Below are 24351 nucleotides of genomic sequence, written 5' to 3' on the forward strand. Positions count from 1 at the left end.
CAGCAAGGAAGTGGGGACAACTTTGCAGTTACAGGAAAACGAGGAGAGTTCCCTTTTCTGTTAAATATTCTCTCTCTGAAGATCAGCCAGACTAAATACCTATCACTTTTCTCTTCAATTCAAGATGTTGCTAGACATAAGTCAGTAAAAGCATTAAATAAACTAATCAAAAAATGCACTGATTAAAACCATCCCTCTGCAGGTGACAAATCTCTGATAAGTATCATTGCAGTTCCTCAGTGGTAAATTAGTGGTTTAAATACCTTAAACAGTATTTTTTATATTGTAGAAAACTGAGCTCATGTCACACTGAACCAAAATGTTGTTGGCTCTATGCACTGAAATTGCCTTGATTTGTACTGGGAAAGAAAAGATTCATTAATTTATCTTTATTTTAGTCCATGCTGCTGGGTCTCCCCTTCTGGCCTTCCCCGGGGAGCCATCCCAAAATGAAATGGTGATAAGAGCTTTTGGAAGATCTGCATGTCTTTCCCACAAGCGAGAGTTAAATGTAACATTTTAAATAAATAGATAAGAGCTGGGACAGCAAGTTCTGCATAGGTACAAACAGGGCTGAGGCAATTAAGAGCTTTGTGTGGAGACCGACCAAATTCCTAATTGTGGCTGTGTCTGTATAACACAATGCACAATCATGAGGGCTGTGAGAGTGTGAGCAAGCTTTTTGTAGGCTGAATTAAGACATGTTTTAAAATCATTGGCCAAGAGCAGATGCATGGGAGCTGCGCTCTGACACTTACAGAGTAATTAGTCTGAACTGATAGGTGAAGTTGCTCAGTAAGAGATTGGATCTTGTGGCACATCTTTTTTTTCCCTTTCTCAGGCCTTTCCATAACTGTCTTAAAGTGCTGCTATATCATCACATTGAACTTCTGATCTGATTTAGGGAGACTGAGGCTTTTACTGTCCTGCAGCATAAGGCTGCTTTTTTTCTGGGGAAAAGTTAGGAGCTGTTAGCTATTTGAAAAACAATTTTCCACTTATCTTACAGCTACCAGTCTGGTTTTAATTCCTTGGATGGTTTCTTGCTTACCTCTGTTTCCCTTAACAGTATTACTTAATCCTAAGGCATCATCCTGAGCCTATTTAGTGCTAAAATCCATCATGCTTTTCTTATTTTTTTTCCTTTCTATTTTTTTTCTTAAGTTTCCCTACTGTTGATTCTTGTCCAGCTTCCACCGAGGCAGGAGGACAGTAGCCACCATAACCACTCTCTTGTATATTTGAGGCTGTTTCATATCTTCCCAATAGTCATATGCCAATATTCATATCCTGAAGAATAGAAAGAAGCGTTGAGGGATGGTTCCATGCTGCATCTCTTTAATACTCTGTCTTAGAGCAAGGTTAAAATTGTCTCTTCCTGTGACTCCTTTCTGTCAGACTGGTCACAGCTGCAAATTGCTACTTCATGTATATCCACCCCATAGGAAAAATCAATATGCAGCCTCATGTGCAGTTTTAAGATCTTTCTTTTTCGAATGGTTTGCTCTTTACTCACTGCATTCCCAGTTAAAGCATCTGGAAATGGTACTGCCTGCAATCTCAGTAAATTAGTCTGTAATATTCTGCAATATATTCAAATTACACTGATATATTACTCTCTGTTTATGTAGTAGGGATTTAGAGATGCCTGATTCTCCCTTCCACTATGTTCTATTAGAATTGGTTAAATAGGTACAAATCTAGCAAAATATTGACTTAAAGCTATGGTGAACCTTGCAAAGCCCTGATTCTAGGAAATTGGCCTCCTGTTATCTCTGATTTCATGCTTTTTCCATCTGTCTCAAAATGAAGAGATTAGGGCTGATCCTAGCTATGTGTGTGAGGCAGATTATGGTAATCTTATTATTCTGATCTCATTACATTTAATCTCTAGATTTGAAAATGTCCTGGCTTTAACCCTTTCTTCAACAGCTACAAAAAAAGTAATGAAAAAAGGTGTTTGAGGTGTGTTCTACAAATGTCAGATTAAATGTTTATTTTATCCTGAAATAGTAAAGCACTCTGAGACTTTGCTACTTGGAATCATACACTTTGGTGGTGGTAGTTTGTTGTTTGGGACATTTCATTGGTTGGATTTGTTTTGGGTTTTTTTGTTTGCTTGGGGTATTTTGTCTTAACAGGCAGTCAAAAAATGATGGGTAAATCAACTCAATCCTTTTGAGTTACAAAGGATGCAATTCACATATGACAACAAATTAGTAGTGGATATTACAGTGCAGAAGATTGGGAAATTCTTAGTTCCCAGTAGGTCAGAATTATTTTATTTACTAGCTTTTCTGAAACAAAATAGGATTTTCCAGAGTTTTGTCTCAGTGTTTGACACACAAGAATATAAAACTTCATGGAGTCTCTCATCTTCTTACAAGAACATGGAAGTTAATGCAAAATGCTGGAAAGTATGTAGCTGGGTAGTTAAGATGCAGAAGAAACAAATTGAGCACAAAATTCCCTGGTTTTTCCTTATGTACAGCTTCATTCTGGTTAGTGGCAAGTCATTTCAGTTTTAACTGTCTGTAAAGGGTTAATTCTGTAGTTTGTGACAGAGGAGACTTCTGCACTGGACTAACATGTTTTACTGAGCAAACATTGTCAGGTGGACTTTGAAGATTACAAGAGCTCTTTGTTTGAAACCTGGGAAGGAAGGTCTGCCCTCTCTACACTGTTTTGGGCATCAATTATGAAACAAGGGGTATTGCTTCTTTAGGTCTGGAAATGAAAAGAAAGCAAAAGGACAGCTGCTGCTGGTGGGAGGTAAAAAGCAAATGTCATTTTCTGTCTTTAAAAGATTGGTATTTTATTGTAACTCCTTTTTGAATGGATTCATGGGATAATTGAGATTTTATTGTACTACACTGATAGAGTTCTGGATTAGATAGTGTAGAGAATTTTTAAAAAGCATTTGGATATTACTCTGAGTATTCTACTGGTTATATTTGAACATGGAGCATATTTGCTAGTTCCCATTCTGAAGCTACATTTGGAGAAAGAGATGTAATAGTGCTTTGAGGCTGGGATAGGAAGAAGCAAGTTCTTGTCCTCCTGTGTTTGGTCTGTCATTTTTATAGGTAATCTAAACGGTGCCTTTCTGTACAGTGGTGTTTATTGTTACACCAGGTTTTGAGAGAATCTGCAATGCTGGAATAACTGAAGTTGCTGCCTGGAACTCCAGCTGGTTGGTGTGTCTGACTCTAACCAGGCCTTATTTTTTTGTGCAGTACAGGGACCATTTGAGTTTCTCCTCTAGTTGTAATTCCTGTTCTCTGTGGAAACAGAATTCACCCAAGTAATGGAACTTCACTGAGACTGAGCATGTTGGAAAAAATGGAGCCGTTGAAAATGATGTATGTTTGTTTTTTGCTTTCACTCTGACCTGTCTTGACATACTCCTCAAACACTTGGGCCAGCATAGCATGGGGATAGAGAGTAAGAGTTGAGAATTAATAGCTGGAGGGAAGAAAATACAGGGAGAAGCTGAACTTAGCTCTGTCACAAACTCTGCTTGTGGAGTTGTGTCTTGGGGACATGGCTGAGCTTTACAGACCGGACACTCTGTGTGAAGTGTCACTCGTGCTGTGGTAGCACAGACGTTCCTAGAGTTGCACTGTGAACTGGACAAGGGTTTGCTGGGATTTAGGTTTGGTTTTGTTGTGGGTTTGTGTTTGGGGTTTTCTTGTGTTCAGTGGCTTTTTTTTGTTTTGGCTTGGTTTTTTGGACTTGAGTGGGAGTTTACTTTCTTTGTAAGGTTGTTTTGATTTGATAGAAAGTAGTTGTGCTGGGTGCACTCCCATGCAAGCTGGATCAGCCACCCCAAGCTGATGTGGATGGCAGTCTCCATTCCTGCCCTGGGGCTGTGCATTTGGGCAAGTCTCACAATGGCAAAGCAGCCCTTTCTTTTTGTAACTTGAGGTGGTTTTTTTTTTCTGCAGTTCTCAAGAGCTCTTTAAAAACTTGTCTAACCAAAAATGCTACTTCTATTGTGCATTCGCACTGGGTGGTGATGGTTGTTTTGCTTTAAGTGCTGAGTTGCTGGCAGTGTTTTAATATATTTTTAGATAACAGTGAAGTATTTGTTTTTTCAAATGAGAGGTAGGAAATTGCAAAGAATAAAGAATTGCATGAGCTGGCTCAGTGATAGCAAGCCTATTCCATTTGGGGTAGTGGAGGAGGAAAGGGGAATAGATGGTGAGGTAAGAGCTGTTGCTGTGACACTCCCCCAGTAATAACTTCAGCAAGGAGCTGTCAAGGGTGGAAGGAAAAATAAAGATGTTGAGAATTCGTTGACTTTGACACTTGATAATGAATCATATCTCCTCTGTTCTAAGGGGAGGATAATTCAAATAAGCACCAGTGAACCCTTCGTGTGGCAAATACAAAGCTTTTCTTCTTTTCTCCCCTGAACTTGGTTCTTGGCAAAGCAGAGCGTAGATTTCAGTCTCTTTGAGGCAGGGCTTGGCTCTGTCAACAAGATCCGTAAGACTCCTGCACAAAATTGTAGCAAACAGAATTGTTGAAGCCCTGGATTGATGAGGCAAATCTTTAATTTGTGGTGTCTCTTGGTGTAAGGCAGCTGCAGTAAGCCTTGCATCTGAACGCCTCATATAGCCTGGAGATTGGATGATGGTTTTTCATAACACAGTAGAAAAGTAATGAGGCTTTCTAGATTACTTTAAATACTATTTTCTGATCTAACTTTCACTAGTTATTCTTTTCCATTTTGTGTGTGAAGACTTCGTAATAAAAATATTTGTCCTTACATCCTACAAGCATTTATATAATTTTGTTTTCCATCAATAAGCCTGGGAAATTTTATGGCCCCAGCCAGATTATGCTTTTCCAAAGGTGCAGGTGCAACTGTGGTTGCCCATCCTAACAACAACAGGAAAATGTATTTTTATAAATTTAATTATATATTTATTATCTTAAAATATATTCTATTGAAACATGTATTTTATAGGTATGTATTTAAAGAGGCTTCTTTGCACAGACTGACAGTAGTTGATGGAGGGGTTTTCAGACCCTGTGTAGGAGCTCTTGACACTTGGATCTTTTAGCACTTTGCAGCAATTGCTCAAAAAATGGTGTGTGGTCCTTTTAAAAGGAATTTTCATTTTTCGCCTTAAAATGAAATTTCAACACCCTTTGTTTCACTCTTCTCAGTATGATGGGGACTGAAATGCATGGATGGGGAGGTCAGGATGTATATTGAAATTGGGGAAAATGCAGTTCAAATACGTGGTGATAATACTATTCTTAGATCACTGAGGCTGTAAAAACTTTTTTAGAGCTAAAAGGAAACGGCAACTTGATCTTCATTGGCCAGTGATGAGTCTTTGCAGGTGGGGCCTGACCTGGGTGGCGGTGACTTTTGGGGCAGCTCTGTCAGGGTAGTGAAACCTGGGCTTTCCCTTCGTATGCAAATTGCAGAGTATGCCCCGGGGACAGGCAGAAAAGTCCATGTGGGTCTTAGGTGTGAAAGAAATTAGTAAATCAAATTGTGATTGTTCAGTTGCTACAGGGAGGTTATTGAAGTTAGCACTCACACATGTTATGTATCTAAAAGGTGTGAGGTTTGTGCACATGTAATTTCCATCACCATAAAGCCCTGCTTTCTCCTGTGTGCAATTTTGCATTGTGTGTAGGATGGAAGGGATGAGTTTTGCTCTGCACCTGGGTGATGTAACCTGTAAAGAATTAAATTTGTCAGAAGGACCAGCAGCTGTCATTGTTGACAGTATAGAGCACAAAAAGAGACTTGATGGATGAGCCCACCAGCATTTCTTGTGTGTCCCTGAACTTTTGAGCTGTTTCATGCATGAAGTCTGAGCTTTTTCTATCTATGCTGCAGAAATCTTTAGATGTGTCTTGCCAACATCCATTAGCTTGACCTGGCTGGCTGACATGAAGGTATGGCTGACCTGACTCTCCATCTTTATCCATTAAAGGTCCCAACTTGTATACAGTTTGAAAAAAAAACAGTCTTAACACTTGTGCAAATAAGCCTGTCATCAGAAAACACAGATACATCCTAGGTCTCAGCTGAGTCACTTGCTCCTGCTTCCCCAATTCCCTTCCTCGTACTTGCAGTCAGTGAGTTCTGATTTTTTGTTGCCCCAGAGAAGGACTACCCACGTGCTCCTTCTTGGGCTCTTGTCCCTTTCTTCCCCTAATTTGTTGTGTTTAAATCTTCGAGCAAGTGGAACTGTTCTTGCATGTGTACATTTAGAGGTGGATTGCTGCAAGAATTTTGGAGAAGCCTTTTGTGTCCTTTGAAACTGGAACCAAGGGTGTTTGCGTCATGGCAGTGCCCACTCCAGCAGTCCTGCCCTGTTCCTTTCCTTCCTGTCTCCTCTGTTGCTTCGCTCCCAGAGCTGTGCCTTGCACTTTCTGTGGAGCCAAGCAAGGAGGTGAGAAATACAGCACTTCCCTAAACTCTTCTGCACATCAGCGTGGGGAGCTAAGCAGGTGCCTGGGGAGCACAGGTGGGAGGGTGCAGCCATTGCATAAACCAATCAGTATTAAATAAGAATATATGCTAGTAGAATCCTAAAGCTTTTAAAATTTTAAAACCAGTTTTAAAACCTAAAATTTTAAAACCCAATGAAGCAAAGTTGAGGTTTTTATTGCTGTTAACTTGTCTGCAGTGTAAAATGAATGCGTACTGAGTACTGTAATAAAACAGTTTAAACAAAACCAGGCATATAGAGAAAAAAAATTTAAAGGTTATCTGTCTTGTAAATGTATGCCAATTGTTCTGTAAGCCTTTTTGCCCCCCCCTCCACTTACTTACATTACTGTCATTAATAGGACAAATCTGCCTGTTTTGATCTTTGGAAACATGTTGGACCCTTTGCCCGTGCATTTGCAATAGCCTTTTCACTGGAAAAAAAACAGAGCAGCTGCAGCTCAAGTTAATATGCTTCCTTTGGACACAAAACCTTAAAGTTGGTACTTTGAACTCATGGAAGTTTTTTTTTAAAGGCCTTTGTGGGGTTGTACCTTTTCTTAGCGTGTTTTTAAAATGCAGCAACTTACGTTTCTAATTGTACTTCCCACAGAAACGTAGTTGGGGTTTGGACAACCTTTACATTCTTTTCCTTAATTTTTGCTTTGTAGCAAGCAGCGTTGGTATGTGGCTTGCTCCTTACCAGATTGTCTGGTGATCGGTGCAAAGCATGTATGTTTTTTCTTTTAACTTTTTCCAGGTTTTCTAAGTACATCATGTTGTTAGTCACTCCTACTTACCAGTGCATCCTGGGTTATCAATCCTGGTTGTCATAGAATCATTGAATATCCTGAGTTGGAAGGGACCCACAAGGATCATGGAATCCAGCTCCTGACCCTGCACGGGACAACTCCAAGAGTCACAGCAGGTGCCTGAGGACATGGTCCAAAGCTCCTTGAGCTGTGTCCACTGTCATTGTCAGTCTGTTTACAAGCAGAGTGACCTCATTTATGTGACACCTCCTGTCATCAAGAGTTGAAGACATATGAAAAGAGGAAGGTGTTCAACAAGGATCAAAGAACTGTCAGAGTTGTAGGCAGAAATAATCAACTGCACCAATGCAGGACAGGGATTAACTCGTTTGGTATCAGTTCCTCTAAAAATACCCCGAACATTACAGTGGAAAATTGGTTGAAATCACAGTGATTTCATATTGAGCTGTTCAGACAGGACTGTAATACCTGCCCACCATGCAAAGTAATTCTTCCACTCGGTGCATGTGAGGCTGTGGCTGGGGAGTACTGTACATTGATGTCCACAGGGCTGCTGCAAAACTGCCCTCTGGTCACATAGCCTAAATTTCTGATCAAAGATTAAGTCCAGGTTGTCCCACTAATAATAATCATCATTCCTCCCACTCAGCTTTTCCAGCACTGGAGTCGAGGTGTCTTATGTAGTGTGGTATTTTTACAGGATGCCAAGTGTTCATAATTAGTTTTCCTCCCTTAAAGCATCCTGTTGGACTTTACCTGCTGTTACTTACGTACATCACAGGCCCTCTGTTGTTTACAAGCATTAGAATGGTTGTAATGGAGAATGTCCTACATGAAGCAGTTGCTGGATGTCACTCCAAAAATAACTATTCCTGTCTGGTTAAAAGTGATACATAAATTGTTGAGTTTCTGTGCTAGGGAAAGCAGTAATTAAGAGTGAAAGTACTGGAGTGGAGTGTTGAGTTTGGTGGTTTCTTGGGCAGTGAAGTGTAGCAGAGGTAATGGTACACACCCTCTATTTAGAACAGAAAGAACAACTGTCCTAATTTCAGCATTTTTTCTTTCATTCTTCATGGAGTAATTTTGAGAATTTTATATCTGTAGAAATTTGGGGTACCAAGCATGAAGTGATCAAGGGCTGGTTGTTAGTGGTGAACTATCCTGTGCTTCGTGCACACCTTCCCGTGTCCTCCAGTGAATGTTTTGGTCCTTGTCTGTGGTGTGTTCAAAGGCAACTTGTGGGACGGCCAGACGGGAGCTCTGCCTTCTGATCCTGCCTCTGCTTTATAAATAGAGGCATTGTCCTGTCTCTGGTGTATCTGCTTCCTCCTGAGGTGGTGAGAAATACAATCTCCAGGGTTGCATTTTAGTGGGAGATAGCAGGACAAAGTAGGACGCATGCAAATAGAAGTAGGAACTGCTGGGTATTCAAGTAGAATTGTTATGCAAAGCAGGTTACAGAATGGATTTTGCAAGCTGTGAATGTCTGACCTATAGGCTGTCAGGCATGTGTATTTCCCCAGGGTATTTTCAATTTTACTGTAGTGATCAGCTTCATTTGTATTGTAAAGCTCTAAAAGGACAAGCACATGCTATGATTGCTTGTTGTTCTTCATTACCTTTTTCAGTTTTTGATGCACACTATCAAGTCCTGGCTTACAACTGAGCCAGCACAATGAGAGAAGTGCAGAAAGTGAGAAATGTATAATTTGGATATGCTTTGCAAACTGCCACAAACCCACTGCTGATATTTCTGCTGTTTCTCCATTAAGCTCAAAAACAATTCTGAAACACTCTCATTGGAGTGTTTAATAGTTCTTTTTTATTATTTTCTGCTAGTGACTTTCAACTTTCATCCCTCAGAGTTTATGCCAAGACCTCTTACAAAAGACTCAGAATTCATGAAAGGTCTGAAAGGTTGTAGTTGGTTGTACTTGGATAAATATATGATAACAGATGTGTTTTATGCTTGGTGTCCGTGTTGCTAAACTTGAAGTTGCAGTTTGAAACAGCCCTTTTAAGATGGCCTGGAATTTATAGCACTGGTGTTAGCAGCAGATATAGGAATAGAAACCAGGAGACCTTACTCTGACCTGTAGGTAAAAAGACTTCTTTCAAAAGTTTTCTTCTCAAAATTGAGGGTTTATTTAGGTGCTTAAGGCAATATGTGCTCTGTTCGGTATGTACACATGTGCATATATGCACTTGGGTTGTTTTGGGGTCTGGTTTTGGATTTTGAACCTTTCCCAGACAGAGTAGGTTTGACCTCAGAATTCAAGGCTGTTTTCTTTCCTTGGGGAAAAAAGAGGGAGGATTGCATAGAGCTCTCTAGTCTTCAGCACATCACCTCTTCTTCAGTTTGTGCTTCACCAATGGTGGTTTTGCTGGCATCCTGTTTAATCTTAAATTAAGCAATTCTAAATAAAACCACAGTGAATAACTCCTTCACAGGCAAATGCCCATCCCTACTAATACCTGAGTGAATTAATCCACGCTGCACAACACAAAACAGACCAAATGCTGTGCTCTTCAGGGCTTCCAAATTTGGTCTGGATTGGGTTTGAGATTAAGGAAGGATGTTTTGTCTTCTGTTTCCGTGATAACATCCTGAGCACTACAGCTCGTTATAAAAGGCTGCTGGTCCTGGTCTTTAGTCACTGTAAACTAACCCTTGGTCTTTTGGGGAAAAACAACACTCCCCTTCCTCTTTTTAAGAAATTGCACTTGTGAATCCCTGAGCATTCTGCCCTCCACATATTGGGGCCAAGCTGTGGAACTCAAGCTGTGCTAACAAGCTTCTTACTGGTTTGCACTCCATTTTGATCAGGCACTGGAATGAAACTGCATTCCTTGCAGCATCAAATGTTGAAGTAATCCTTACATTATGGAGTTTGTCAGAATTAGTGTTTACTTAAGTACCATAAAAGTTGCTGGATATAAAATTAATCTCATTTCTGAGTCCCTGCTGTTTCAGAAACACTTGGGGGTCTTTGAGGTGTGGAAAGCCTAATTAGAATGTGAGCTGTAGCTACTTCAAGCTCTGTAAAGTGGTTTTTATTTGAGTTGTAAAATCACTAATACTTATTTTTTGCTTCAGGCTGCCATGCTTTCTGTTAGGGAGATTTTCCATCAACCTTTTTGAAAACAGGTTATTTGTGGTATCTACAGCTTAACCTTTATAAAGATGATGGTAGTAGGAGGACTAATTTGAAGGCAATTCTGTAGTCACTGGGGCTGACTGCTCTCTATCCACCACAAGAGCAGAGGCAGAACTGGCACATTTGTTATATTACCTCCATGTGTTTGTGCTAGGGGAAGCTTCCTACCCAGGAATGCAAGACGTGTAGTGAAGTTTCTTGAACTTGATTGATTCCTTCCACGATCTCTATTAGACATTTTGGAGCTCACTGCAGTATACTTCAAAATACTGGGTTTTTCCTCCCATCTTTGTGCCACATGAACCAAAAAAGGTGATCCATAGGGAATGAGAATTGTTGTCTAGATTGGTTTTTTTACTTCTCTTTTTCCTATTATACTTAATAAAAAAACTCTTCACAGTTGAAGACTTTTGCCACAGGGGACATGGTAGTGCCAGACTGGCAAGGCTTGGGAGGAAGGGTAAGTTAGTCTGTGCTGAGTTCTGTCCTTGGGGCTAAGACTTGACGTACCTCAGCTAACATAAAGTTGTGTCAAGTGTTCTTGTGTTACCTACAAAAATATATAAAAGGTGGTTTTGTAAAAGGTTGAATGCTAATTCCTTCTCCAGTCCTCTCTTTGGAATTTTCTTTGTTACAACAGATTTTACTGTGCTTGCCAGCCAGTGCAGCTGTGGATTTCTTGATGACTTTAGTCGGTGCTGCTATGGATTTGAGTTTGGCATGGTGAATTACATGGAATTGTAGTGACAACTTGTCTTTATCTCATGCAGTTAAAAATAACATCATTTCTTGTAATCTTACCTAGCTACTTCTCCCTATCAACCCTTTCAGAAGTTTAGGGTAATTCTGAATTTATCTGCAAGTGTTTATATTGCACAAACCTCCAGTGGTGAGTAGTTTTGTGCAGCAGATATGGAGGGCAATATTATTTAGGGTTTGGAAAGAGAAGCTTCTATCCTAGAGTGGCCTTGTCCTGTGACCTTATTGTTGGTTTGTTGTCTCAGCTTTGTAATGTATTTTCCTTTGGAGGAGTTTCTAGGATCCTTCAAGATGAATGGATGTAACTCAGACATAATTTCTTTGCAAAGAAACTGGTGACAGCAGTTGGTAATCCAGACACCAGCCTTCTGCTTTGAAAAGCTTCAGAATTTCCTCTCCTGCACTCTGTTTCCAGCTGCTTGGCTGTTGTGGTAAAAGGCTTTGGGTGTGCATGTGCAAAGTCTCTGTGTGTTGAAGCAGCACTGTCACTTCAGATAAGGCTTCTGACAAAAGCACCACTGAGGTGTGGGGAAGAAAGATCCCTGGACTTCATTGTGGTGGACAGACTTTCTGAATTACTTTGAGTTTGTGTTTTGTGCTCTTCTTGTGCCTTTAAAAATCTGTGGGTGGAAGAAGTGTTTCTATAGTGATAACGGGAATTGGGGAGAGTGAGAATAAAAACCTGTATCCATAACACATTACTGCATTATAGAGCAATCTACATCCATTATTTAGGTATTATATTATAATACTTGGTAGCTGAGTGCAATTTAAGGAACAATCTTTCTCTAGCTGTTTTCAGTAATACTTGCTCAGTGGTTGTTAAGCATTTCCACAGCTTCTTATGTCTACCTAGAGAACAAGTATGCACAGTCTTAAAAGATGTCCAAATGTGGTACTGTAGACTTTGTTCTGAAAAATGTGGATATTTTGCATTTCCTATGTGTTATGATAAATTGAATTTAAGGAAAAGCCTAAAATATTTCAGCAGTTACGTGATCTTGAGTCACCCTAATTGTCCAATGTATCTTTATGTAGTGAAAGTTTGCAGTTAAAATTAACTCTTCTCTGTGTGATGAGTAAATCAAGAAAAGGAAAACTAATTTGGCCTAGTCTGAGTCACAGTGCATTTTGATGGGCAGTTTTCCACAGGTTTCCTTGAGATGCCATTCCTGCCTCACAACCACCCTGGTGACACACAGCCAGAGGCAGGAGGATTCATTTGTTCAACATGAGGATGAGACAAGAGCTGCAGATAACCACGCCATGTCTTGGGTTGTCTTTGCAACAATTTGACTATCCTGTGGTGGCATTTACAATAAATTTGCAGATGTGTGAAATGACACATCATGTTTTAAAATTTTAAAAGGCTTATTGAACCACAGCAAGGGACTGAATAAGGAGAAAGGGACAGTGCTGGGTGCTTAGCTGCAGTCAGAGGCACACTGCCCACACCTGTGACAACCCCAGTACATGTTTTTGGTAAGCCAACCCCAATATATGCTGTTGGTAAGCCAGCCCAAATACATGCTATTGGTAAGCCAGCCCCCTGGGAAGCTGACCCTCCCCACACTTGTGCAGATGTCATTCTTCAGACCCAGCTCCTCCTTCGTTCCCCCTCTCAGAGTCTGTACAGTCCTTTGTGCTCAAACTCTTCTGATGGTTGGAGATCAACTTTCAACATTACAAAACTTATATATAAAAGAACCAGATCTGAACAGATCTTCTTACATTCAACATTTGCAAGAGCCAATATTACACTATCTATTTATTACACAGAGAACAAAAATGTTTTTTATTGGGCTGTGGTGGTAAACTTGCTTCGTTGAATTCAGACAGTTTCCCTTGAAGCAGTTTTTACTTGCTGGTTTATATCTAGTTTGTAACTCTCAGAGCAGAAAAGGAGCCATTTTTCTGTAATGAAAAGCAGTGTTAAAACACCCCTGCTTTAACACCCTCTCTGAGGGTGAGAACCCTGCTGCCAAGGGCCACCATTCCATCCCAGGACAAGTAATTTCCAGGCTTAGAAATTCAATTGCAGAAGTGCTCCCTTTGAAACATTTGTTCACTTAAAAAATTTTAATTCCTGCCCTAGTTTGAGAGTTGTGAGTGCTTTCCTTGTATTTTATAGACTTTGGGAATGTTTTTAATGTACTGCTTTGGGGTTTTTTTGTGACATTGTCAGTGTGACTTTTTGGAAGAGAAAAACTATATTGGCAATAACAGGTGCTACTGCAGCAGTTGTGTTACACTTTCTGTTTCAGTTAGCACAGTAAGAGTCCCAAAACCTTGAAGTTCAGGGAAAAGAGGAGCTTCAGCCAAAACTCAGAGCCTGCTCTGAATACATTTTTTGGGGGGTTGCCTCTCCAAAACCGAAGCATGCTGATTAATTTGGCTAAATTCACAGCACATAATACTCAAGGCATTTTATTTATTTTCATGTTTGCGTATGGGTGTCAGCTTGAGAGCCAAGCCAGATCTGCTTGTTATGTTCCAGTTTAGTGCCTGTGTGTTCCTGAAAGTGGCTTGGTTTTGAGAGGTTTGAGACTGGTGTACAATTCCCATGGGTGTGCTTGGAAATACTCTCTAGGTATGGAATTGAGCATGGCTGGGGATGGTTGCTGTGTGTGAAATGTTCTAGCTGAAACTTGGGAACTGCCTTGCTGCGACTCTTCTGCGGTGGCTCTTCCCCATTTCCATGGGAACAGATGGGCTTTTGTTGATAAGAGCTGTCATCAAACTGGGAAACTGCCGGGGACAGTTGAGCCACTCTTACTGTAAAACAGGGCTGACTGCGGGCTGAGGACATCACATGGCAGCATGGCTTCAAATGGAGGGGATAAAAATATCCTTCCTCCTTCCTCCTCTCGGGCACAGATGCCCCAGTGTGAAAGAAGAGTCGCTCTAGCATAGACCTGGTTGGATCTATGGCAGCCGTGGGATTGGATGCAGAGGAATGCTTTAGCTTTTGACCTACCCAAAGAGTTTTCATCAGCTGATCTAAAACAAAGTGTTTCAGCTTTTTTGCAGATGTTGAAGGCTGTCCAGTTTGGAGCAGTGAATCTTTAAAGTTTAATTTTGTTACTTAATTTATTTGTCTTTTTGTTTTATACTTGGCGAATTATTCAAAGCAAAATCTAGTGATGCATGTGGTACTTAGATTGAATTTTGTAGTTTTGTTAAGTCCAGGGAAATCTTACTGTAATTCAGTTAAGAATCATTATTTTTCTTAGAGGCATAGCACTGTGTTTTAATATCCAGATGATAAATTTCAATATGGCTTATTATCTGGAAGTCACTTGGAAGTATAGAATAGATGAATTTACTTTATGCTTTTCATAAAAACATTTTGCAGTAAAATGGTTTAATTACTTTAAGTAAGTTCTTTCATTTCAGTGGATTTATGATTTAAAATAAGAGAGCACTGTCGATGTAAACATCAAAGACAGATACATCAATGCACAAGATTCCTATGTGTGTTTTTTCCTATGTTACTTTTTAGTTACATTTTACTAAAGGATGTTAGTGGCATAATTTTTTTTGAAAGCTGAAATTTTACAGGACTGTTCGTTTTCATGATAATAGCTCCATAACTTCATAGGAACTACCAGAATTCCAGCCTTGTGCATGTGACTGCAAAGTTGTCCTGAATTTAAGACACTTCAGTACAAGTCAGGTTTGCTTGGCTAAGCATTGGTGGCAGCTTCAGGGGTGTCTGACACTGTCAGAAGTGGTTTTGTAGATCTGTGTTTTGGAGATGACTCCTGCTGAAATGAATCGGGAACGTGGAGCTTTGGAAAGCAAACAGTGTGTTCTGTTCCCTCTGGAAGAGCAGAAAGGGGAACCCAGGGGTGTTTACAGGGTGAGTGTGTGTGTGTATGAGCTCTCCGGTCTATAAGCAGGGCATGGATCCTTGGCTGCCTGCCAGGGTGTGAATGGAGCTGTGACAGCTCCTTAAAATGATCCTAGAAAGGACAACGGGCTGCGGAGATAGCCTCAGCCTGGTGCTGTGAGGTAGGAAAAGGTCTTGGGAGCGAACACAGCCGCTCAGGGGGGAGCTGTGGAGGGCTCATCACTACAGCAGAAGTCCCCTGAACAGGTTGGATGTGCAGATATGTAGGCAGTTTCCTTACCCTGCCTTTAATCAGCTATTTTTTATTCTGGTCACAAAGCTTTAATGCATCCCTCAGCACTGCTCTCTTGCTGGCGTTTGGCTTCAGGCCAGGCATTAATGAGTACCCCAAGCCCGATGTGATTTGGCTCCTCCAAATCTATTAGCATATCTTCAGAGCAAGATAAAACTCATTAAAATAATTTACATTTGGGTATTAGAATTTCTGATAACTTTTTAATGCCTACTGCCAAACCCCCAAAACTGTGGCACTGTTGTTCAGGTGAAAAGACAATTTACCCATTCTTTCTGGGTGAAGAACAGACTGACAGATCTCTTAACTGCTTTCTGATGGTGATGGTCTGTAGCACATGAGCTTATCAAAGCTCATGGGAGATATCTCTGATAAAGGAATGCACACCATCGTGTAAGATTTGGTTTATTAGAAATCATATTAAAATATGTTGTATTTGAGTTGTATTCTATTGTGCAGGACTCTAGTGAAGGCAGCTTGAGGTACAGAACAGCCCCAAATTGCTGATTCTTGGAAGCTATGTGCTGAAATCTTTACATGACTGAGTTACAAATCTGGGCTTCAGCTCATGCCCTCCCAGGTCTCTGCGCAATTCACTTTTTTACACACTTATTTTTGATCTCTGTTGTCCCTAGACAACACTAGAACTCCTGCTGGTGTCTCTCCCTGTATTTTATGTTGAGGAATCAGTCCCTGTCCAGGTCACAGTCCTGCATCTCCAAGGCAGTCCAGCAGACATCAGCTGATCCAGGGCAGCTCTCCATGTGGGAGCTCTTACCTCAGAGCCTGTAACTGAGCCATGCTTGAACTGCTCATGACCTGTGTTCAAATTATCCCAACTGAAAGACTGAGAATTCTGCTGTGTGCTGGAGCAGTGCTTGTACATAAATGCATGGAAGCCCAGAGCAGTATCTGCACAAAAGACAGCTTGAATGTTTCATCCACATGTAAGTACTTGGGATCTTTTAAGTGTTAAAGCCTCTTCAGCTGAAAATATCCAGAAATGGGCCTTAAAGAGGGATACCTTTGCTCACCTGAGTTCTGTAGATGTGGCCCTGCTGCTGTGCTAGTTCCCCAGGGGAAGTGCTGGCACCCGGGGAATGTATGTCCCATCAGCCTCTTCCCTTGGAAGTGAAGGAACATCAAGGTAACTGTTACCCCGTAATTTGCTGAGGATGCTCGCATTTTGCTCTCTTTCCTTTGCCACATTTCATTTCAGTAGGTTTTGAGGTTTTTCTCTGTCATGCATAGCGGTCAGCAGTGAGGCAGATTTAGGGTGGTGGTGTGTCACAGTTTGGAAAGGCAGCAAGCACTGATCTTTAGAGTTTAATTTTCTGATGCACTCCAGTCAACTGTAAGAATGAGACATGCACTTGCAAATTCTTGTCTGCTTTTACTTTCTCTTTCTTTTTTTTTTTAATTTCCTTTCACCACCCCTGAAATAAAGCAACATAATGGCATAGCAAAAGAGTTTGTTTGAGGGTTTGTTGGATATCTTCACCATAACTCTGTATGTGTAGTATGTGATCTCTGGATTTGCATTCTTGTTTCTTTCTCTTTGCATTTCATCATCTTCCTGCATTCAGGCAATGCTAATCATGCGATACTTTTGTGATCTGAGGCTTTTTTTTGTGTTGACAAACACAAAATCATCTTGAGGAGAGGTCGTTCCAAACAATAGCATGGTTGTATTTACAGAACATAATACAATATTGGAGAGATTGCTTTCAGTCAGTGCACCAGGCTTGGCTATTGCACCGTACCAGTTGACAGAAGTTCAATGAAAAATAAAGCATCGAAGTTTTTAGAGCAATTATGCTTTGAAATATCAATTTGTGCTTTCTAAAACTACCTTTTCGTGTGGTTTCTCTTGTGACTCCTGATCTTTTGTTCACTTTTGAAATTACAGCAAGAAAAGTATCCCCTTCAAAAATAAAAAGAAGGAACTTTGTTCATCTACATTTGTTGTTTGAATGTGTTTAGCTTTATTAATGCAAAAACTGCTCAACACAAATGGAAAGGATTAACGATACCTTCATCATTCTTGCTTGTATCTTGAATGTATCTCAAGCTTAATTTTTGTTTGCTTCCTTCCTTCAGGTTTTGAATGAAGAATGCGATCAGAATTGGTACAAGGCAGAACTCAATGGAAAGGACGGCTTCATTCCCAAGAACTACATAGAAATGAAACCCCATCCGTAAGTAGATCTTATGGGATAGGCTGTCTTGGTCTTACTCTGGGCATCCTCACAAACAGAAGGATGGTTTTCTGCTAAAATTTTACCAGCTCTGCTCAAGAGTATGGACAGATAAAGGATGCTTGATGAGTTATGTGTCTCTGGCTGTAGTTTTTCATAGTAGCTGCATAGCAGGATGTTTTGGGAGGCTTTTCTGGTGCTTGCTCTGGTGTGTTTTTATAGTCAGACAGAGCAGCCTTGAAGGTAGCAGCCATAAACCAGCAGAAAACCCTTTAGCAGAGAGTTTTCACTACCTCTGCCCCAAGAAAAGTGTCTGTGTTCTTGTGATGATTCTCAATTTTACCCCCTGAGCAGCTAAGTGTAAAAATCATGGCATTCACAGCACTGCAAAGGTGAAAGGTATTTGGAGCTGAACTTGTAGCATGTCTGTCACATCCTGAGTATAGAATCACAGAATTGTTAAGGTTGGACAGGACCTGTAACAGTAATCTGGTCCAACACCTTCCTCACTAAACAGGCTGACCTCAAAATGCTTTTACACAAGTATTGTTTCCTTGAACTGCTGCTCCAAAGAGCTGTGTTTGAGTAACTACTTCAGACCTTTCCCCCCAGGTGTAATGATCCCAGCCTATGAAAACTCTAGTATTTCATGACTGGGTATTTTCTTTGTGTCAGTTTATGTGTTTCTGCTGTCTTCTGCTAAACTTTGGTTCTGCCAGCCTCTGAGATCCTGCAACATTTGAACAAGAACAGCAAGCTCTGGGTAACAGATTTAAAGGGAGGTTTAGGAGGGAGAAGCAAAACCTATAATCAGGGGTTTTACAAGGAGCTGTAGCATTTCATTTGCTCACAAAAACTGATGATTTATGTAAGTGTTGACTGTCATTATATAATGAAGATATTGCAGTTAAATGCAATCAAGAATTATTTTTCTAAGGGCCCTTTTGAAACAGCAGAAGGAAGCTTCTGAGGGCCTGGCCCCAAGAAAGAAGAAGAGGTGTCATACTTTATGGCAGCTAAGTGGGAAGTGAAGCAAAGATGCACAAGAAAATTCTGAAATTGTTTAAATCCTTGCTTTCTGTCATAACATGTCTGGTTTACCCTGATTGTACCAGTTCACAGGGGATCACAAATCCACATTGCAATTTCTTTCACTTTGATTTGATGCTTGTACCTTCTTACAATTTTCCAGGCATTTGAGTTATCCTGCAGTGATGTCTCCTACGATGATCAGTTTATTCTATGATCCTCCATGGTGTTTTGTTTTAGAGGAATAGAGCTATCGGTTTTCCACTTTTTTTATATCAAAAGGGAATGAACAATATTTGAGCCTGCAAGTGGGCGAATTTGGTAGTGGTTTTTAAGCAGAGTTAATTTGATCTAATCTGGAGATGTTTTGAACTGCTGATGGCATCTGGATGGAGGCAGTGTCATGTGTCAGCAATGCTGGGAGTCTTAACTGCTGCATTTTAACAACCCTGGGAAATTATGCAAAAGTTTTTATAGCATAATGTTGGTTTAGCTGTAGTGCAGAGCTCTTTAGTCATATGGGTCATACAAAAAGCAAACTGCAGGCAGCTGAGCAGTGAGAAAGAGACTGTTCCTTTGCTCACGGTATCATCAAATTGTTTTCAAGAGGTTTTGGAAAGAAAGCAACTGAATATGCCTTTAAATCCTGTCCTAAAATCCAAGATTTAAATCTTCCAACTGCACAGCTGGTATTAAATGCCATGTTTCTCCTTCCTTGTATTTTGCAAATCTTACAGATGACTTTGTAACTACCAGCAAATGAAGCTAAAAGGAAAATGTGGCACTTTTCAGTGACCATATTTACATGGGGATTAACCTGAAGTGTTAATCTGAATTACCGCCTCAATTAACAAAGCAAAGACTGAGCAGTGTCGGAATCTGAGCTATTGATGATTCCGAGATTGTAGAAAGTCTCTGTCTTTCTGCCCCGTTGCCAAAGCAGAAGCCATAATTGGTCTGTGCTGGTTCCAAGGTTGTTTATTCTGTTTATCTCTAACATGTTCTGCTGCCCTGCCGCAGCTCTGTCCTGCAGGGCAGCGTGTGGGGCTCTGCCCTCAGTGGGATGGTACAAACATTAAATACCACAAACTACCTGTGCTGGATTTACAATAACATGCCAATATCTGTCACCTACGTTGGACAGTGTGTGCCCAGCCTAAACCAACAGAAAAATGCCAACACCACAGTGAAACATGGAGGGCATGAAGAAGGAGAAAAAGGACAAGACACACCCAATTGTCTCCATCTTGTCCCCTTTGAACCCCTAATCTAGAATCCTAAAATTTTACTTTTGCACCCCTGCCACACTTAATTATTACTTCTATCAAACACTCAGAGCTTGTAATTCATCCTGTAAGATTGAAAACTCCTCTCCATGGCCAGAGATCACAGACAGTGTCTCTGGGGGCTCTGTCCAGGGGGGTTCCTGACCCCTGCCAGGGTCCCAGGCCTTCCAGGGCAGCCAGAGGGAAGCTCTGGATTCCCACAGAACAGAACTAGGCAGGACAGAGAAGAGCTACAGGAAGCTCTGGGCAGGGAGGTTACTGTGAAGGCACAGCAACACCTTGCTCTTGAAGGGGACAGGGGAAGACTTTGCTCTTTATGAAACACACCATGGATCTGATCCAGGCTATCTCAAGTCTTTGTGTTTGTTATCAGCTTGTCCTGGGGATATTGCTGAAGTCCCACTTTGCAGCATTGTAATTTCTTTGGAGGAACTCGGCCAAGTGAAATGATTGTGCGAAGTGAAGCCGAAGGAATTGCCAAAGTGACGATTGAGGGGAGGCTGGAAGCGATGAGAACCTGTGCTCTATAATCCCTGCAGCTCCCTCTGGTTGTGCAGCATCAGCAGGAATGCCTGCTTTGGTTCTGCAGTGACAGGATGAGTTTCACCTGCATTACAGAGCTTGTTGGAGTCAAGCCTTGTCAGGCTTGCCCTTCAGAAGAAAAGTTGTGGGAATGTCGTCACTTTGCCTAATTCTCCACAAGTAATTTTTGACATGCTGTGGTGTATGTTGATTTTTTTAGACATTCTGTAGCAAACAACACTTCTGCTGCTTTAGAACTGTATTCTTAAGTAGACAGTAGTCCTGCAGAATAACTTTGTTTCATCTCTGGGGTTTTCTTTTTCTTTTACTCTGGCTAATGTGGTAGTAAAGCTACAAAACTACAAGGAAGCGCAAGAATTTTTAGTCTATTTGAAGTGCCTTAAAAACAGCTAGCAGAAAACTTACGTAGTTTGGCATAGTCACTTTGGAAGTATTACTTCATTTAAAAGAATGGTACACTTCTACTTTGTAGTGATTCAGTAAAATTTAGGGGGAAAACAGGTAAACCATTGAGGCTTCAGGAGGGATTCTATTAAGCTCTTTCAGGCTTTCCTTCTTGCTTTATAGAGAAAGGTGAAGTTATTTTTTTGTTCGTGTTCAAGATGAAACTGTCATATGAGTAATTGAGAATTATTTGAGAACTAAACAGTATTAAGATACTTTGTAAACAAGAATTATGGCTAGATATCTAAAATCATAATATAAAGCTTACTTCAGGCAGTATTTGGCAGAGAAAAAACTCAGGACTTCCTTGTATTTCTGACAGTAGTGCCAAAAGTCCAGGAAATTAAATACTATCTTTTAATTCTGAAGGAATTTCACTTAATAGTTTCTCTTGGTTGATTTTTGTGGGCAGCAGAGTGCAGTGAGGGGCAGGTGGGTCTGGGTCTCCCGTGGTGATCTGCCACCACCTCACCTCAGGTACCAAGAAGCAGCACATGTGCTAAGCCACCTAGAATGTACAGAATGCATGACATTTTTAACCACTAGAAAGAGGATGGTCGAGGGAGGAAGCTTTTTATTCCAGGGGATAAAAAGTACACACTGAGAGTTTCAAGCAAGTGGAGTGTGTTTGGTAACCAAGTAATCAGTCCTTCTTCAGCTCTAGAGGTAGTTTGCCCTTAGAGAGAGAGATCTGGTGACTTCTTGACGTCACAAGAGCTCCAGCTTCTCTTAAGAATGACTGTTTCAAGAAGGATTCTGCAACTCCTGCCTTGTTGCTGCAGCAAAACCTTCACTGCAGACAGTGGGCTGTGTGAGTGGAGCTCTTGTTATGAAATGCTCTCCTCTAAGGTCAGTCATCTGCGTGGCTGTGGGTGTGATAAGTGCTGCTGTCCTATGTGATCTGTTGCTCAAAGCTGAAAGCTCTGCTTTTTAGTTGTGAAGATGCTTCTGCTTTTCTCATGCCATGTGACCTACCACTCATCCCTTCTTTGCCTTTAATCTTGGATTAGTCTGGAAATGCAAATGTAAATGGGGGCAAGGATCCCGTGACCAGTCTGTTGGTCAGTGCTGACGATCTGGTGGCCTGAGGTAGGTTCAGCCTTGGTGTCATGGTCCGCCTGTGGCTGGTGAGAATTTTGGATGTGGTTTGCATAAGGCTGCTACTTCATGTGACTCTCCTGTGAAAGCTCCTGGATTGTCCTGCCTGTGGGAGAAAGCGAGAAAAGAGGCTCCTGAAACAAGTGTCATCAGCATCTTTTCAGGAATGGAATCCATGCCTAGCTCAGCATTCCTCTGCAGTGGAGCAGAGAGACCTTGAAGGAACTTTTCTCACTTGGTCTGAAGCTGCAGTCCTGGCACTGCCTCAGCTATCTGACAGATGATACTTGTCTTGGACCATAGGACTCTGGTAGGGTCAGAGATTGGACTCTGGGCTGCAGGAACAAACAGCTGCTGGATGAAGATACTGATTCTCTCTACTGAAGTAGATGTGTTTTACCAACTGATCTGAAAGAGACAACAAATTGATTTAGATACAAAATGCACTTTCCATGTGTGCAGGATGGGGCAGTGCATAGACAAGATCTTGTTTCCAGAGCTGTGGTGTTTCTGGCTCTTCCATGAATGGATTAAAGTTCTTAAATTTTGCTATTGTTTTCTTTTCCTCCCTACACAGGTGGTTTTTTGGAAAGATTCCCCGAGCGAAGGCTGAAGAAATGTTGGGTAAACAGAGACACGATGGTGCCTTCCTCATCAGGGAGAGTGAGAGTGCTCCTGGGGACTTCTCCCTCTCAGTCAAGTAAGTCATGCCCAGGAGCAATTGTGTGCTAATCAGGAATCTGCTGCTCCTTTGGACTGGTGAGTAAAGGACAGGTGATTGTCAACAGGAGCAGGAATAATCTCATCTCACAGATGGCCTATTATAGCAAAAATGCTGCAAACCCCAGATGCAGGGAAGAAATGATGGTGTCTGGCTCCAGATCAGAAGGCTGAAGGATCTGCTTTATTAAAAACTATACTGTATTGCATTAATATAGTATTTAAAGAGTTACTATCCTATTCTACATACTTACTTCTTACTTACCTATCTAACTCAAACTTGTGACTCTGCTGAGAGTCCCAAGACACAGCTCGATCCCATTGGTCATTGAACCCAAACACCCTTCACCAGAGTCCAATCCAGCAATCACTTCAGGTAAACAATCTCCATGCCACATTCCACATGGGGAAAACAAAGGAGCAGAGATAAAGGTTGTTTTCTCTTCTTCTCTGTGCTTCTCCAAGAAATCCTGAGAGACAGAATTATGTCTCCCTGCCCAGAGAATGTGAGTGTGACACTCTATAGCATTCCTATTCTTCTAGTGACATTTATTCCCTTTCTAATAGAACAAACATCTTTGATCTGGTTTGCAGTGAGCCCACAGGACTGACCTAGTGGCACATGGCTCACACAGGCCCAGACACTGTCTGGTGTCCTCTTTGTGGATCCCATTCCTCCCTCTTAGAGCCACAAAGCACCCAGTGTGGACAACCTCCCATCCTTCTTCATTCTTCCTCTGCAGTGCAAGTTATTACTTATCTTCCCTCTGTGTTGTACATTTGCAAGTATGTTTTTCTCTGCTTGGCCATGCTTTGGTAATATTCCCATTGACTAGCACTGGAAGTGGAGCTGTGAAGCCAGAGTTCCATTTGAACTCTCACAAGTATATTCCATATGGGTTAGGAAGAAATTCTTTTCTGTGAGGGTGGCAAGGCCATGGCAAGGTTGCCCAAAGAAGCTGTGCCTGCCCCATCCCTGGAAATGTTAAGTGCCAGGTTGGACAAGGCTTTGGAGCAACCTGGTCTAGTGGAAGGTATCCCTACCCATGGGAATGGGCAGGAATGAGGGTTGGAATGAGGTGGTCCTTAGGTGATTCCCAGCACAAGCAATTCTGTGATTCTCTGATCTGAAGTCACTCAAATAGAGGTATTAGAAACTTGAAAAGATATATGAAGTGATGTAATGTAGGATAGAGATGGGAAGGAATCTGTCCTCAGCAGTTGATTTTGGCTTTTTTGGTTTTTTAAAAATTATTTTATATAATATTCCCATTTTCTATCATAAATGAACAAGATTTTCTTTAGAATCCTTACAACATTTTTATTATTCATGCGCAATTCCAGCTGGCTCTGTTTTCTATGGCTGTCAGTGATCTGTCTCAAGAAGATTTCTTTTTTTCTGGTCATCTTTGGTCTGTAACCAAATTTTTGTCCTTCTGTACAGCAGTACTGAGTCATGCCAGCAAACTGGATTAAAGCCACTGATTTTAGAGATGTTTATATTTCTGTCTTGAATAGAGTCATCCGGGCTGGAATATTAGATATGAATGGAAGCTTCAATTGCACAAAGTGCATTCCTTTAAGAAACAGAAAGTTACAATGGCATAGCTGGGCCTATCTGTTTAGCCTGGTGTTGCCATCTGGTGGTAACGTCTCAATTTGGTGTTTTTTCCTGTGTGTATAATTTAAGAAAGTCCTTTTCCTAAACATCTGTAGGATTTGGAATGGTGAGAAG

General features: G+C 41.1%; 1 protein-coding gene across 1 annotated transcript in view; it reads left to right on the forward strand.

Moving 5' to 3' along the window:
* Positions 1-24351, forward strand: part of GRB2 (growth factor receptor bound protein 2) — a gene marked incomplete at its 3' end in the record, with an annotated part of 48348 nt that overhangs the window by 21063 nt on the left and 2934 nt on the right. Inside the window, 2 exon segments of the mRNA NM_001245352.1 lie at positions 17399-17496; positions 22474-22596. Of these exon segments, the coding sequence (NP_001232281.1) occupies positions 17399-17496; positions 22474-22596 (221 nt within the window).

Source organism: Taeniopygia guttata, chromosome 18 (assembly GCF_048771995.1).
Source record: "Taeniopygia guttata chromosome 18, bTaeGut7.mat, whole genome shotgun sequence".
Taxonomy (NCBI): Eukaryota; Metazoa; Chordata; class Aves; order Passeriformes; family Estrildidae; genus Taeniopygia; species Taeniopygia guttata.